General features: G+C 44.8%; 3 protein-coding genes across 5 annotated transcripts; 2 read left to right on the top strand and 1 right to left on the bottom strand.

Annotated features, from left to right (window-relative positions):
* The first annotated feature begins 166 nt into the window (after window positions 1–166).
* LOC117848862 (1,4-dihydroxy-2-naphthoyl-CoA thioesterase 1) lies at window positions 167–2,479 on the top strand. The gene is made up of 2 exons (XM_034730429.2): window positions 167–721; window positions 1,733–2,479. The coding sequence occupies exons 1-2, from the start codon at window positions 383–385 to the stop codon at window positions 1,910–1,912; spliced, it is 519 nt and encodes a 172-aa protein (XP_034586320.1). The 5' UTR covers window positions 167–382; the 3' UTR covers window positions 1,913–2,479.
* Window positions 2,480–6,069: 3,590 nt separating this feature from the next.
* On the top strand, window positions 6,070–11,492 carry LOC117847890 (pentatricopeptide repeat-containing protein At1g18900). Its single transcript, XM_034729191.2, has 3 exons — window positions 6,070–6,324; window positions 7,669–7,764; window positions 8,648–11,492. The coding sequence occupies exon 3, from the start codon at window positions 8,651–8,653 to the stop codon at window positions 11,231–11,233; it is 2,583 nt and encodes an 860-aa protein (XP_034585082.1). The 5' UTR covers window positions 6,070–6,324; window positions 7,669–7,764; window positions 8,648–8,650; the 3' UTR covers window positions 11,234–11,492.
* An 87-nt stretch (window positions 11,493–11,579) lies between these two features.
* On the bottom strand, window positions 11,580–15,495 carry LOC117847891 (uncharacterized). Of its 3 annotated transcripts, XM_034729192.2 has the most exons (15): window positions 15,298–15,493; window positions 15,033–15,224; window positions 14,841–14,954; window positions 14,656–14,743; window positions 14,429–14,574; window positions 14,244–14,345; window positions 13,897–13,968; window positions 13,701–13,800; window positions 12,981–13,063; window positions 12,666–12,743; window positions 12,492–12,590; window positions 12,336–12,386; window positions 12,201–12,257; window positions 12,087–12,128; window positions 11,580–11,943 (listed from the first exon to the last, which is right to left on the bottom strand). In XM_034729192.2, the coding sequence occupies exons 1-15, from the start codon at window positions 15,454–15,456 to the stop codon at window positions 11,878–11,880; spliced, it is 1,449 nt and encodes a 482-aa protein (XP_034585083.1). In that variant the 5' UTR covers window positions 15,457–15,493; the 3' UTR covers window positions 11,580–11,877. The 3 variants fall into 3 exon arrangements, with proteins under 3 accessions (XP_034585083.1, XP_072149026.1, XP_034585084.1); XM_072292925.1 differs by lacking the exon at window positions 12,666–12,743 and having other exon boundaries at window positions 15,298–15,494; XM_034729193.2 differs by lacking the exons at window positions 12,336–12,386; window positions 12,492–12,590; window positions 12,666–12,743 and having other exon boundaries at window positions 15,298–15,495.
* Window positions 15,496–16,617: the final 1,122 nt, after the last annotated feature.

Raw genomic sequence — 16,617 nt, 5'->3', positions numbered from 1 at the left:
GGCTCAGCCCGTTTGCTGCTGCTTGCTGAGGTCTGGATGCTTAGCCGTGTGCGAAGGGAGGATTAGAGTGGTGATGTTTTATTTTATTTGGTCAGTGTTACTTTGATGATGCCACGAATGAGCATATAGTATACTTGGGCAGGACATGAGGTTCATGCGCCGCTTTCTCTGATGCTGGTTTTGTTTTCATTTCTTGGCAACCAACCAACCAAATGGAGAGGCAGCGCAGCGCATAAAGACATGGTCCGTTGAGAGTGACGACCACTGCTGCCGCTGTCCTCCTCCTCCCTCCTCCTCGTGCTCGCAGACCACCACCAGACCAATAATAATCCACCTACTACCAAACCACCTCCTCTTCCTCTCCGTCGCCCACCACCGGACCATGGATCAGCAGCGCCAGCAGATCAGCAGCAAGGACGACAAGACGGCGGAGCTCGACCCGGTGCTCCACTCGCTGGGTTTCGAGATCGAGGAGGTTTCGCCGTCGCAGCTGACGGGGCGGCTCCCCGTCACCGCCAGGTGCTGCCAGCCCTTCAAGGTGCTCCACGGCGGCGTCTCGGCGCTCATCGCCGAGGGCCTGGCCAGCATGGGCGCCCACATGGCGTCGGGGTACCGGCGCGTCGCCGGCGTCAGCCTGAGCATCAACCACTTCCGCAGCGCCGCCGTGGGGGACGTCGTCCTCGCCCGCGCCGCCCCCGTCCACGTCGGCCGCTCAACCCAGGTACGGTATATACCCTTGTCCCAAGCAAAGCAAGCAGCTCTAATTACTTTGATTTAGGCGATTGTAATGGAGGATTGAAGGGACAGGATCCACGCCATTCGTCTTATCCGCAAACCACAGTGACAGGGCAAAAACCCTCCTGCTAGACTGCCCCCTCGCGTCAGGACCCCAAACAGCGGCGGGGGAGAGGATTCCAAAATCCAAATGACATCCCCCGTGGGATCATTTCTTCCAGGATTAATTAGCCCTGTGCTGCCAAATGGAGCCTCATGCGCGCGCCTCCGGTTGCCTGTGTCTCCTTGCACGCTTCTCTTTTTTTCTTTTAAAAAAAGTGCCAAGCCAGAATACATGGCATGCAGTGGTAGTCCTAAGGTACTAAGGTAACAGCTAGCATCTCTTTTCTGCTCAGAGACACTATGGCTGCAACTTGATTTTCGGTATGACTTGTTCTTGATCTGGCCGTAGCACCTAGCAGGCCCTGTTTAGAAAAATAACAACAGAGAACCCTAATTATAACCAATATTGAGGGAACACTCCAGTTAAATTATAATATATCAAAGCAGCAGCTAGTAGTAGACATCATTCTTAATATTTTTATTTGGCCACATTATTCAGGAAGATGTTGTTTAAGAAAAAATGAACCTAGCCTTGTAGGTTCACTGAATTTAAAAGGCACATTAAACGACAAGTAAGTGATAAATATATTATTCGGGAAAATATAGGGATCCCTACGGCATTTTGGGTTCCCAAAGAACCCTCATTAATATATTATTCAGCAGGATGTATTTCTAGACTGGATGTACTAGGAGTACCGTGCACGGCATGCACAAAGCACAGTAAGTAATTAGAGTCGTCATACGCATCATCTAGACTTTAGGTTGATTTTATACTACTATACACAACAAAGCCTCGATCGGTTGCGTCACGACTCTGTGTGTAATTAGATTTCTGTTACTGATCTTCTTGTCAGCACCACAATTATGCATGCATGCTTCAATAAATCAATTATAGGTGTGGGAGGTGAAGCTATGGAAGCAGGAGCCATCGTCGTCGTCGCCGGGGAAGAAGGGTCCTCAGATATCCGAGTCCAGGGTCACGCTGCTCTGCAACCTGCCCGTCCCGGAGAACCTCAAGAACGCCGGCGACGCCCTCAAGAAGTACGCTGCCGCCGCTACCATCAGCAGATTGTAGATGCTACCGATCGATTAAGGGGTGTTTAGATACCAAAGGTTAAACTTTAACCCTATCACATCGGATGTTCGGATGTTAATTAGGAAGACTAAACATGAGCTAATTACAAAACTAATTGCAGAACCCCTAGGCTAAATCGCGAGATGAATCTATTAAGCTTAATTAATTTATCATTAGTGAATGGTTACTGTAGCACTACATTGTCAAACCATGGACTAATTAGGCTTAATAGATTCGTCTTGCAATTTAGCCTAAGGGTTATGCAATTAGTTTTGTAATTAGCCTATATTTTTGATACTCCTAATTAGTGTCCAAACATCCGATGTAACAGGAGTTAAAATTTAGCCTAGGGAGCCAAACAACCCCTAACTGCATAATATGCCGCTGCCTGCCTGAAGCTGCAACGATCCATACAATACAGATCAAAGAATGCACGCATGCTTCGAATATATCATGTCATAACCATGGATGTATTATGTATACAGTACAATATACTGTATCCAATCCTCAATCCTCATATATATATATATATATATATATATATATATATATACTGTTGTTGCTTTACTCTGTCCGCTGCATTTAATATAATATAATTCTGCTTCCCAGTGATGATCCATCTAATCCATCCACCTGTACGTTCTCTCTGCTTTACCTGCAGAGAAGAGCCCCCACACTCAGGGGGTGTTTGGATACGAGATACTAAACTTTAACAGTGTCACATGGATGTTCGGATGCTAATTAGGAGAACTAAATATGAGCTAATTATAAAACTAATTGCAGAACCCTGTGCTAATTCGTGAGATGAATCTATTAAGCCTAATTAATCCATCATTAGCAAATGGTTACTGTAGCACCACATTGTTAAATCATGGACTAATTAAGCTTAATAGATTCGTCTCGCGAATTACACTCCATTTGTGTAATTAGTTTTGTAATTAATCTATATTTAATATTTCTAATTAGCATCCAAACATCCGATGTGACGGGTGTTAAACTTTAACACCCAGAGCCAAACAGGCCCTCAGTGATGATCCATCGTTTTCAGACATTCAGGTTCTGTTTGGATTCAAATGCCTCCAACAAGATTGACCTCCTCCGGCTTCGCAGTTGGGTGGCGCTGCCGGTGTGAGAGCAGGGGCGGAAAAGAAGGGGAAGAGAGGACGATGGCACGTGGGTCCCGCTGCTCAGGTCCCTTAAAAAGCTGGTGGAAAAGCCAGCCCGCCAAACATGTAGCCATTTTTTTTTACCAACAGCTTCTTGAAGAAGCAACTTATGTGGGAAAGCTACCTTACAAAAAAGTTTAAGCTTCACCTATGCAGTCGAATAAACAGATTCTCTCCTCTAGAAACTTCTCTCGCAGAGCTATTTCTTGGTGTTTGGTAGAGTTTCACCTAAAAATGCCCGAACGGAGAAGCCTCGCCAAACACTAGATTCTATTTGGCCGGACTTATTTCAGCTTCAATTTTGCGTAAATTGGAACACTGTAATATGAAGCCGTTTTGTAAGTCAAAACTAAAATAAAAATCTATGAAACTAGTTTTTTTTACCGACTTTAGCTTTAGCGATGGAGCTGAATTCATGATAAACACCCTCAACGACCTCTGCATCGGTGAGCCCGTCAACACTGTTTTGAATAATTTTTTAGAAAGTTGAACGCTCTGACACGTTTACCCCTACATTGTGTGGTGAACCAAGTACTGATTGATGTGTTGAGCGCTGCGCTCGTCAATGCAAGCACATTTTCGCAAGCTATAGCAGCAGTTTTGACGCATTATTGAACTCTTGGTCGGCCCATCTATGCCGGGCCCATCTAGTTGGAGTTGTCCTACTGTATCGTTGGGACAGTGCTCATCGACTCCGTTTTGGCAATGGCATTTGATTGGGGTGGGAGCCACGTAAGACAATCTTGGATGATGACGTGGACGAATTCACGCCAGTGCTGAAAAGACGGCAAAGCTGGTTGAGGCAGCGACAGATATTTGGCTGGATTCCTTCCATGTTCCGTATGAGCGGCACAAAACCACCGAAGAAAACCCTTTTCTTTTGGCACTCGAGTATTTCTACTCCCCACACACTCGAATTTAGCTGCCCAATCATTCCACGCCGCAACACCTTCTTGAGCTTCGGTAGCACCTTCTTCTTGAGCTCCGGCAAGTTAGGGTTCGGGGTTGGATTTGGGATGGGGTTACCTGTGGTGTCTAGGAAAACGCCTTCATGCCCACTCTGCACGCTGAGTGGACCACACCTACACTGCAACCTGCTTACGCTTTCATCCTCGCTTCGTGTAAAAGGGTTAAACCGAGGTTGTAATGCTTCCTAGAGCTATCTATTTAAGTTGACCTCACTCACTCTCTACTTCCCATTTGGGACTATTTTAGAGCTACCATACCTCATGACACTTAAATTGTTTGGTCCAACTTAGCCCATGGGTTGTTACATGAGCAGTAGAGGCGGCAGGGGTGAGTAACAACAAAGAGGGAAGCGGTAGAGACGATGGTGGCGTATCCGGCGGCGAGAGCCACCGGAGATGGGCAGGGCGGCGGCGAGCTGCGGAGGTAAGCTCCCATGGTGGGAGCATGGAGAGAGGTGGGAGGAGGGAGGGGCGGTGGTGGAGGGAAGGCGGGCCTCACCGACGCTGGTGGCGAGGCTGCGAGGCGGGGGGCAGGGGCGGCCGGCGGTGCGGGGGGAGGTGGCAAGCTGGAGTGGACAAGGAGATGGTAGAGAGGTGGAAGAAGATAAGGAAAGGGTTTGATCCATCGCAACCGTTCGATTCGGATCTAACGGTTCACAATTTCGAGTGTGGGAGGGATCTTCTACACCCGAGTGAGTTTGGTGTAGACAGCCTCTTTCTTTTTGGAGAAAATTCCTTATTTGACAAAAAAAATGACTCGTTTCTTCTTTGACCCTCAAAATTTTTTCCTTCCTTATTTGACACTAACTCCAACTTTCGTTCCCAAATTGATACTCCGTTCAATTTTCCATCCGACCACCATTAAATTCCCTATGGAAAGACTATTTTACCCCTGTGAAAAACGTAGATCCCACTGCAACCACCCTTCTCCTTCCTCCCTTCCCCTCTCTGAAACCACCCTACTTGCAGCATCTCTCAAACTAAAGCAAACATTAGAGGAACTAATTAATCATGACATAGGATCAAAGCGTCGTTGGCCCCCACCGTCGTTGTGCGCCTAGCCTGCCCCGACCACCCTCTTCATGAGGTACTAAATCCCGGCGGGCGACGGGCGGCAGCGACTGCGCGTGGACCCGTTCTAGGGCGATCTCTCATGCTTTGAGTGCTGGGGGGCCGAGCGTGGCGCGGCACACGTTCGAGCTGCACTGGTGGCGGCGCTGCTGGGGCCACCGGTGCGTAGAGGTTGCGGGCGTCGCAGGTGCTAGAGAGGTGGCTCACGTGGTCGGAGGACGCAGCGACGATGGAGAGGTGGCTCGAGCTCCCAGGGGCAGGGTGCAGCGCGGGCGACGGTTGGTGCGGCATCGGCTAGCGTGGGCGCAGGCGGGTGCCAGCCAAGGCGCGGGCGAGCGCGGAAGTTGCAGCGCTAGTGAGATAAGGGGAGGGAGGAAGGAGAAGGGTGGTTGCGATGGAGGCCAAGTTCTTCACAGGGGCAAAATGGTCTTTTAATAGGGAATTTAACGGTGGTTGGATGAAAAATCGAACAATGTTAATTTGGGAACGAAAGTTGAAGTCAGTGTGGAAGGAAAAAATTTTGAGGGTTAAAGAAAAAAGGGATCATTTTTCCGATGTTAAATAGGAAATTCTCTTTTTTTTTGTGTATCTTTCTTTCTTGTACTTTCTCGTTTGTTGCCATGGTTCAATACAAATACAGAATGGATATATAGAAAGGCAGCTCAAGGAAGGAAGGAATCGATCTGAATATCTGATGGTGATCCTGTCAACTGCCGAACAAGTCCTCCGATCCCGCTGCTTGGTTGACTTGCGTAGGAAGTTGATCAGGGAGCATGCACAAACACCCTCGCCTTTGTACCAATTAATGTATACATCCACCAACTGCCCGCCAGAGCACTAGCTAGGAAAAGTAGGAAAGGATGAGATCATCACAGGGAACACAAATATCCGATTCCAAAAGGATCAAATCACCTATATACATTACATAACAAAACGAATAACGAATCCTCCTCTGGCTCTGTTCACTTGTTGGTGGTGACTTGACTTTCCCTTGCTGTTCCTTCCCCTCCCTCTGCGCCGGCGCCGCGGGAGGAGAGGACAACAACCCCCACCGCAAGAAAAGCCTTCCACCCACCCACCTCCATGGATTTCCCCTCCTCTACCCTGCCTCCGCCTCCCTCCTGCTAGGCGGTGCCGTGGAGATCCGCCGCCTCCTCTCAAAGGGCTCATTCATTCCCCAACGCCACCGTCCATCCATCCATCCTCGGTAAGGAATTCAATTCTTTCTTCCTTTCTCCCTTATTAGGTGCTAGTGCTTCGCCAGCTGCTAGGATCTTTCTCTTCCTTGCTGCCAGCGACCGAGGTCAGCACCACTGGGGGAAAAAAAAATCAAATCTTTGTTTCTTCCCTCACAAGTCACAACCCAAGGGGGGAAACGATCCATTCGCTTGCAAATTCGTTAGCTCCGCCACCGTGCTGGGCTGCCAATTCCATCCACTACGCAGCTTCTTTTTCCAAGATTTTTTGGGGCTCAATCCGCGCGCCCCACGAGAGGCCCGCCCCTGCTTTCGAACTGCAATGTCCTACAACGCATACATTACATGCACCTGATCCATAATCACCATACAATATTGCATTTGCGTACTCTGCTTGCTCTAATCATTACGTCCGTCCTTTGTGTTGGGTAAATCATTTACCTCTTCAAGAGGATGGTTAGATTTTGGAACTTGTTTTCCGACTTGATCTGGCCTCTTTGGATCATGAACGAATCAGAATTCACAAGGATTTCAGGATTCATTTAACCTGACAAATGTCCCTGATTTTATGCACACAAACACCCACAAACAAACTATGCAATCTTTATGTATTATTATGTTGGAATTGACTCAAGACTTGGTGCTGATAGACCTAGAATGTTCACATCTTATAGATGCAACAGAAAACTACTTCTGTTGTATTCTTCTGCTTTGTGTCTAGGGCACTTCCATATATTCAGGACCTGCTTGTGCCTGTCTGCTACCTCAGTGTCACTTTCTGGGCATAGAAGAGAAGCTGAAAATAAGGCCAAAAATAGAACTTCCCATTTTGGACTTATTCTTGGCCCCTCCAACCAGAAAACATGCAAACTGGGAGGTCTTTCTAAAACTTACTGGTAAAATCCAAAAGGCTGAAACTGATGGGAGAGGGCTCCTTCGGCTTATGGCAGTGGCCATGTAAGCTGGCTTATTTGTCGTGTTATATCTGGCAAATGTACATATTGTTGGGGCTTGTACATTTGAGCCCCTATTTTCTTGCTGAACAAATTTATGTCCTTGCTTGACCTAGCATTGAACTTTTCTTCAAATTATTTTCTTAGCTGATTATTTGAGCATGACCTTTATGTGCTGCTTTCTTGCCGAATGGCTTCTGGCTTATAGAGACAACCTTATTACATTGTGCCCCTGTCCTTAGCTGTGTTAGCTTAGGAATCACATAACTTGCTTTGCAGAATCTTGGCTAGAATTTTAGTGAGCATAGTAGGCTGTCTGACTTTGTTTTCTACTTGTTTGATATACTGCTAGCAGTGCTTCATAAACCTTGTATGTTGATTTGCATTGGCTTTTTCTTTCAGGTCTGCGGTTGAGGGGCCATATGAATTTAAGTGGCGGTTAGAAACCTACTACTCTACATTGACACTGTTGGAATTTGTGGTTTAATTTATTAACCAGTATGCCCCTCTCTTCTTGCCCATCCCTCCCCCTGTTTCTTGCTATTTCTTCTTCTGCTACTATCTGAACATAGATGTAACAAAAAAAAAACCTGCTGCCATTGGAGTCACCATTTGTCACCTTATATGAGTTGACACCATTTCTACTTGCTTCATATCCTTAACAAAAATTTTATTGTTCTCCTTTTTGTTTAAATCAAAGACAAATGGTTGTAAAAAAGGAGTACAAGAAGTAGCATTATAGCCCTTGTATGCACCATTCCCTTTTCTTGTGCTTAGGCAATACTTTGTTTACCAATTATATGTTGTTACGCTTTCTAAGATTCAATAAATAGACATTGGTATCAATATTATGACTACTCATAGGCTGTTTGATTGTCATCCACTTGCATTTCTAAATGTCACTAGGTTCTTAATCTTCAAAATGCATGAATTACCATGGCCGTTTTATATTCTGTGCTTTCATCCTTGTCCAGACGCAGAAAATAAACTTGCAAATTCCATGGTTTAAAATAATGTTAACATTGCTGGCATACAAATCTCGAACCTAATAACTTCATTTGTTAGTCACAATGTTAGATAGATTGGATATATCAGCATGGAGGCACACATGCTACTCCATATTTTCATTCATCTTGCACAATCTGATACTAGTAAAAGAAATCCTTGCTCAGCGGCTTGCAGTATGCCCTTGGATCTGCTTTTTTGACCTGCTTCTGAGTCCTTGTGCTTTAGATTATGCCAAAATACTTATCATAGATCAAAAGAGTGCTATTTGACTCATTTTATATGATTGTCTGATCAATTTTTTAATTCAGAAGTGCAACCTTGGAGTACCTGTTTAGCTTTAAGAGTTCTTACATATTGTGAACTAAATTTGCAGTTCATGTTGCGGACAAAGCAACTCGGCACCCTAACTCAGTGTGCAAGATCCTTCTACCTTAATGGATCAAGGTGTGGTAGCACGGATGGAGCTTCATGCACTTGCCCCGAGGATGAGAATTATGCTCCAAAGAGGCAGGCTGCAAGAGGTATCGAGCAGAAGTCTCGCTCAACGCACAGAGCTTCCTTGAAGACTCAGCCTCCTGTACAACATGTTGTTGTTGGATCAATTGGTCAGTCTACTGCCCACCCAGCTCCAGCTGTTCATGCCATTCCCTCCACCTCACCTCCAGTAAAGGAGGCTGCATCAAGCAACAGAAGCAATGATCCTCGTAATCATCATAAGGTTCCAGGAAGTGCTTATGTACAGCCATCTAAGCAGACAGCCCGAAGCATTTCTCAGTCTGGAATTGCAGGAGCTGGTGTATATTCTGAGCTCGTTAATTTAAGATCGACATCTAATAATGGAAGCACTGATCATGCTCCACAGATGGGTACTAACTATTCTTATCAGACTTTATCTGATAACCGTTCTAATAACAGAGCACATAATGAGGATAGCTTTCCTGAGGCAAAGCTGCCTTATAACCCTTCCATGGGTAATGGTTTTGAGAAGGGAGTCCCAAGAGCTGGCTATGCAAGGCCAAAACAAAGTTTTTCTGGGCCCTCTGTTATTGCTTCTGGTTCACCGTCACAAATAAGGAATCAAGGACGTGCTGGTCAGCAACACTATGCAAACTATCATTCTAATAATTTCAATTCAGAAGCCCAGCGGGAGGAAGTTCAAACTCGGAATCCGTCAGGTCTGAATGGCTTTAGTGGTTCTGGCAATAAATTTCAGAGTCCTACTGGAGCAATAAAAGCTCATGGCGGAGGTCCCCAATCTAACTTAAGATCATTGAAGTCGCTGCGGGCAGTTGAACAGTACTATCACACACTGCAGCAGATGAAATGGGGTCCAATGACAGAACATGTCTTGGATAGTCTTCATTGCAAGATAGATGCATTCCAGGCTAATCAAGTACTCAAGCTTCTGCATGACCACACTATTGCTCTTGGTTTTTTTCAATGGTTAAAGGGGCAATCAGGGTTCAAGCACGATGGTCATACCTACACAACTATGATAGGTATTCTTGGACAAGCTAGGCAATTTGGTATCATGAGGAAGCTTCTTGAGGAGATGAGCAGAGCTCACTGCAAACCGACTGTGGTAACATACAACAGAATAATACACGCATATGGTCGTGCTAATTATCTAAGGGAGGCTGTTAAAGTATTTGAGGAAATGCAGGAAGCTGGTTACGAGCCTGATCGGGTTACGTATTGTACATTGATTGATATCCATGCTAAGGCTGGATACCTGGACATTGCAATGGATTTATATGGCAGGATGCAAGAGGTAGGCCTCTCACCAGATACTTTCACCTACAGTGCCATGGTGAATTGCCTTGGAAAAGGTGGTCAATTGGCAGCTGCTTACAAGCTTTTCTGTGAGATGATTGAAAATGGCTGCACGCCTAACCTTGTTACTTACAACATCATGATTGCGCTTCAGGCCAAAGCAAGAAATTATGAAAATGTTGTTAAGCTGTACAAGGACATGCAAGTTGCTGGGTTTCGTCCTGACAAAATAACATACAGCATTGTTATGGAGGTTCTCGGTCATTGTGGCCATCTGGATGAGGCTGAAGCTGTGTTCATTGAGATGAGGCGTGATTGGACTCCTGATGAGCCAGTATATGGTCTTTTGGTTGACCTCTGGGGCAAAGTTGGCAACGTCGATAAGGCACTAGGATGGTACCAAGCAATGCTTCAGGATGGTTTGCAGCCTAACGTGCCTACCTGCAATTCACTCTTAAGTGCTTTTCTGAAGATAAATAGATTTCAAGATGCCTATATCGTGCTTCAGAACATGCTTGCTCAAGGACTTGTTCCATCTCTGCAGACTTACACCTTGTTGCTGAGCTGCTGCACTGAGGCTCAGACTCAGATGGGTTTATGCTGCCAGCTCATGTCGATCACTGGACACCCGGCTCACATGTTCTTGCTGTATTTGCCTGACGCAGAACCTGGTGGCCAGAATGTCAGGGATCACACCAGTTATTTCTTGGACATGATGCACAGTGAGGACAGAGAGAGTAAAAGGGGTCTAATAGATGCTGTCATAGACTTCTTGCACAAGTCCGGCCTCAAGGAGGAAGCAGGCCTTATATGGGAGGTTGCCGCACAGAAGAACGTTTACCCGGATTCTGTGAGGGAGAAGAGCTCGTCTTATTGGCTCATCAACCTTCATCTGATGTCCGAGGGCACTGCAGTAACTGCCCTGTCCAGGACACTTGCCTGGTTCCACAGGCAGATTCTGACAATGGGAACTGCCCCTGAAAGGATTGACATTGTCACGGGCTGGGGCAGGAGGAGCAGGGTGACCGGGTCGTCACTGGTTAGACAGTCTGTTCAGAAGCTTCTGAATCTCTTCGAATTCCCATTCTTCACCACTCGTGGAAACACTGGCTGCTTCGTTGGCTGTGGAGAGCCACTCAACAAATGGTTGCATAATCCATATGTTGAGCGCATGCATTTGTTGTAGTGAGGTTATTGGCTGAGCCAGAAATAAAGGACCTTTTTAAGCAGGTGCAGTTTTGTGGAACAATTAGCTTGGAATAGATAAAGATTCGCACCTGCTTTGATTTGATCCATAGGGTGTTTTAGTCAGGTCAGGTGTAGTCTGGTAGTCTAATAGTCTATGCTTGGAAACTGTTTAATGTGATTGTGATAACATTTAGAGATCTCATTGTTCGTTTAGCATGAGATTAAATTGGCTGGATTAGCCAGTAAGAATTGTTCCATCAGGTGTTCCATGTTCCTTTGTGACAGGTTGACTGCCAGGGCTCACAGGAATCTTCGTCAGAACCCAAAGTACTGAACGTTGACAATTCAGACAGAGGAACATACTTCGATGTGCATTCTGATCGGTCAAGTACAATTCACAACTTGTTGAACTAGATCGAAACTACTGTCATTCCAGACTGCAATCTGTATGCCTAGACTCTTAACTACTGTATATGGAACCCATGTTAGGCTAGAGTAGTAGAGTTATGATTCACTAGCAAATGTAGCTCCCTAATCCTGGTCATCTTGGATATCCTTAAAATTAGTGATATCCCTGAATCATCCCCCCAGATGATCTAAGGAGTTACTTCATCACTCAATCCGTTTGCTTCTATGATCCTTCTAGTTGCTTGTCAATGCCAACGTGCCTATGCTTGTCCCAGCTATGTACCCACCAGTCCATGCGTTCTGTGGAAAACAGACAACTAAAGCTAGTTACAAATCTTCTCCTGAGAAGTTTCAAGTTTCCATTCAAGACTTGTCTCCAAACTTTGCTGTGAGCCTTTTACTCTCTCAAGTAAACAATTCTTCACGAATTTTACACTACTGACCTGAAAGTTGAAACCACCGGTGACCCCGTCAACATTGAGTACCTGCAGAAAAAACACCCTCCATGAGATTATTGCATTATTGCTACCCATTAAAAGTTCATGTTCTATACTTACCTCTCCAGCAAAGAAAAGATTTGGCTGTTTCTTGCTTTCCATCGTGCCAAGTGATATCTATAACAACAGGGAAACAAGTTAGGTCCATGTGCAAGTTGATTCATGTTCAAGAAAAATGCAATCAAGACTATGAACCTCTGAAATTGGAACCCCTCCGGCAGTCACAAATTCGTCTTTAAATTGGCCCTACGTACGATGATACCATAATAGGCAGTGAGTCTTGGCAGAAACGTTGTTGCTGCCCTATTTTAGACCGAGAAATTTCAATTGGCATATAGGGATATTACAAACCTTCCCAACAACCTCAAATATCCATTGTTTCAACCGAAGGGCTATTGCGTTTAGATGATTATTTGGCATGGAGGCCCAGTGCATATCACCATCTAAATTCTGCAAACACGACTTTACTTGATTAAATCATCTGATTAAAGTGATGAGTAAAGAGCTATTCAGTAATCTTATGACCTCCTGTTCTAGCAGGAATCTCCAAAATCTCTTCACCAGGCCAAACTCCATGGGAAAGGTGTTATTTACTTTATGCTTCTGCAGGGATCAACATTTTTTAGTTCAACTTTGTCATTAATTCTTTAATGGAACTGCCAAAATGTTCACAAGAGAAATATTTCTCTAATGAATTAGAAGGTCATTTAAAACTTTGATCAAAATGCTCCAATGTGACACAGACCAGTAAGCAGTAACAAATGCTAATCCTGATTTGAAGATTTAAGGCACTAATTTTAGTATGTATGTAAATGCAAGAGTGCAAAGAAAGAAATGGACCGCATGCTGATCTTTGTAGTGGAATAGGATGCGCCTCATGTCCTCAATATGAATGTCAGGTACGAAGTCAACCATAAGCTTTCCTGTGTTGAAAGAAGTGTATAGATTTCACCAAAGAAATTGGATACAATTGACTGTACAGAAAGTCAACAGTAAGCTTTCCTGTCCTCAATTTTCATGTATTTGATGATAGACAGAAAAAAAAAACTAGAGAAGTGCATCAGATGAAGAGGCAAAACAGTAAATCTTGGATAACAGAGCAACAAGGAAAATAAAATATGCAACATATTACATATGTTTACATGGCAGGGTGCCATAGAAACTTAAAGGCTAGCAGAAAGGGCTAACCATCTGAATTTGAGGAAAGGAACAAAGATTCTAAATGATAATAAAATTGATATAGTTTATAGATGTCCAAATGCTCTTTACACTAAAAAAATTCTAATATGAAATTCAAATACAGTTGCATCATTAAGAAATTTGCTAACATGCATAATTCAGTAAATGATAATCTAAAAGGTCAACCGTTTCATTAAAGTAGCAAATTGCAGATGCATTGACGAAAGAGTACAATGGAGTGTTCTGCATCTTCTGGATGTACTGAGTACAATATGTTTTACAGCACAACAATGATGAGGAATTCAAATTAGAAATATGATAACGGTGACATTTTGCCCAGTTGTCAATCTACTGCGTCTTTCATTGCATCATAATTCATACCTTGGTAGTTGCATTGATGTAGTTCACGTGCTCCCCATGCAGACAATCGAAGAACAATAGGCCCACTAAGGCCCCAGTGTGTAACTAGCATAGGGCCAGTCTGTAACAAAAGGCACCTAGTGTAAGCAAATGTGCATGACTAGTTGACTACCTCTCTCAGAGTAAGCCCATTGCTGAAAAGAATTAGCCTGTTTACCTGAGTTAATTCCGGAGCACTCTTTTGTACGCCATCTAGCTTCAATTTTGCTTTGACTACTGGAAATGTAACCTACATAGCAGAAGAAAAGCGTAAATGTGGTTGCAGTTCAGTACTGCTCTCAAGAAAAGAAAAAACAACAACTGTGTACTCAGGTTTCCTTTATAAGGCACAAGTATTTGATGTTTACTCATGCTCCTTGGTAGAATAAACTATGAAAAAAATAGGTAAATGCACAGAGGAAACCTATGCAATTTGGCTGCACGAATTCTGAAACATCACTCTTACATTACTGGAGAGAATAATTCTTAGCATGGGAATCGAAAATAGCATTTGTGGGTGCATACCCCAGCAAGATCAGCCAGTCGCTTGTCTGCAACCTTAAATGTGAATAAGCTGGGCACTGGTGAAATAATGGAGTGACCAAGTTGTGCAGCAATTGAATAGCCCTACAGGTAAGAAAAATGTTAAGAATGTAACTTTGTGACACGTTATATTTTGACAAGATGCAAAGAGAGGGGGACTCCCAGACCTGTTGGCTGCTCCCTGTCGCAACCAAAACATAGTTAGCGTTGAGGTAATCAACAAGATCAGCAGTACGCTTCTCAACCTTGAGGACAAACTTTCCATGCTGAGTCACAGATACACTAGGCACAGCTTTGCCGGCCTGCAGAGAAACTTCACCATTTGGTTTTGGACTGGTCAGGGAGTGACGACATGTGGGGGAAATTAACTGCAAAGACAATTAGCAAAAGGTACCTCCAAGTCTTCTAGCTTCGTTCAGCAGACAGTCTACTACTGAAGCTGAATTGTCAGTGACAGGAAAGACTCTGCCATCATCTTCCGTCTGACATGGCAATTAGCAATGGGTAGTTTGGTTCAGAGGAATGCACACACATACAGATTCTGAGTCAGATGTGGTGTCAACAAAGCTAGCTAGCTACCTTGAGCTCCACACCATGGTCTGTGAACCAGCGCATGGTGTCCTGCGGGCCATGAGCGGTGAAGAACGATCCTCGCAGCTCCTTGTTCCCCCTAGGATAATTTCTCGACAGTCCCTGCAGAGGAGCAACATTGCCACTTACCAAACAAGCATAAATGACAAGGATAGAGCAATACTAGGGGATTGCGCATACCATGGGCTCAAGGTGATGGCCATTGGTGACGTTGCATCGGCCACCGCCGGAGACCTTGACCTTGGACAAGAACCTCCCTTTCTCGACGACGACGACGTTGAGGTGGGGCGCCAGGGTCTTGGCCCTTATGGAGGCGTAGACCCCCGCCGCGCCGCCGCCCACCACGACCAACGACTGCTCCTCGTTGTCCCTCTAGACACATGGGCAGCACCTAGTGTGAGGCGTGGGGGCAGCTCTTAGCGGTAAGCCTGTAAGATTGATTTACCTGCTGCTGGTGGGTGTGGTCGCCCGGGGATGCGCAGACGGAGGCGGGGATAGAAGAGGAGGAGGAGAGGCGGCTCCTCCTGCTCCTGGAGAAGGAGAAGGCGGTGGCGCGGCGAGCGGTGGAGAGGGTGGGCTGGAGACACGGCGGCCATGGCGGCATTTCGTCGAAGCTATCTGCCCCGCTTGCGGTGGTGGTGGGAGCTCTCGCCTCAACAAGTAGGCCGATTCAGTGTTATGGGCCGCTGCGGCATGATTGCTCTCCCTGGGCCGACTTGGGCCGGAGGGAGCTGCTTCACAACAATTGTCAGAACAATATTTGGGTAATGTTATAAATGGAATTGTGTAGTGGTAAATTTTAGCAGTGTCACATTGAATGTTCGGAGGCTAATTAGGAGGACTAAATATGAGCTAATTATAAAATTAATCGCAGAATTCCTGTGCTAATTCACGAGACGAATCTATCCTAGTTAATCCAGCGTTAGCAAATGGTTACGGTAGCACCACATTGTTAAATCATGAACTAATTAGGCTTAATAGATTCGTCTCGCGAATAAGACTCCATCTATTCAATTAATTTTGTAATTATCCTATATTTAATACTCCTAATTAACATCTAAACATCCGATGTGATAGGTGCTAAACTTTAGCAGGGATTTCCACGCACCCCAATTTATTTATACAGATGGTACATGTTCATGTTCTCCTTTAAAACTTTCCGGATGATATCAGTGGCCATGAGATTGTTTCCAGCCGTCACACAGCTCAGAAAGGCAGCCATCTGGCATGCAGGGACCAGCAGGCAACATATGAACCTACCTGCAGATGGAGCACAGATCTGGAACACATTGCATTGTTCCAGCAAAGGAAGCATCTCAATGCTCACCTCCAGCTCCATGCATGTATTTTATTCATTCATTGAAGCTGAAGCCCCAGACATCACATGCCACAACAGTTAGCCAATCATTCATCTATCGTCGGTAGGTCGATGTTCCACAGCAAGAGAGAAAAAAAAAAGAAGATACACAGACATAATCTTTCTTTCGGAGTTGGTTGGGAGGAGGGGCTAAATTTTAGTCCTGTTACATCGGATGTTCGGATACTAATTAGGATTAAACATAAGCTAATTACAAAACTAATTGCAGAACCCCTAAACTAAATCACGAGACGAATATATTAAGCCTATTAATCCATCATTAGTGAATGGTTACTGTAGCACCACATTGTCAAATCATGAACTAATTAGACTTAATAGATTCGTCTCGCGATTTAGCCTTTAGCCTAGAGATTGTGTAATTAGTTTTATAATTAATATAGATTTAAT

Source organism: Setaria viridis, chromosome 3, assembly GCF_005286985.2.
Source record: "Setaria viridis chromosome 3, Setaria_viridis_v4.0, whole genome shotgun sequence".
NCBI lineage: Eukaryota > Viridiplantae > Streptophyta > Magnoliopsida > Poales > Poaceae > Setaria > Setaria viridis.
The sequence above is the reverse complement of the archived record's forward strand: the minus strand, read 5'-3'. Positions and strand labels throughout refer to the sequence as shown.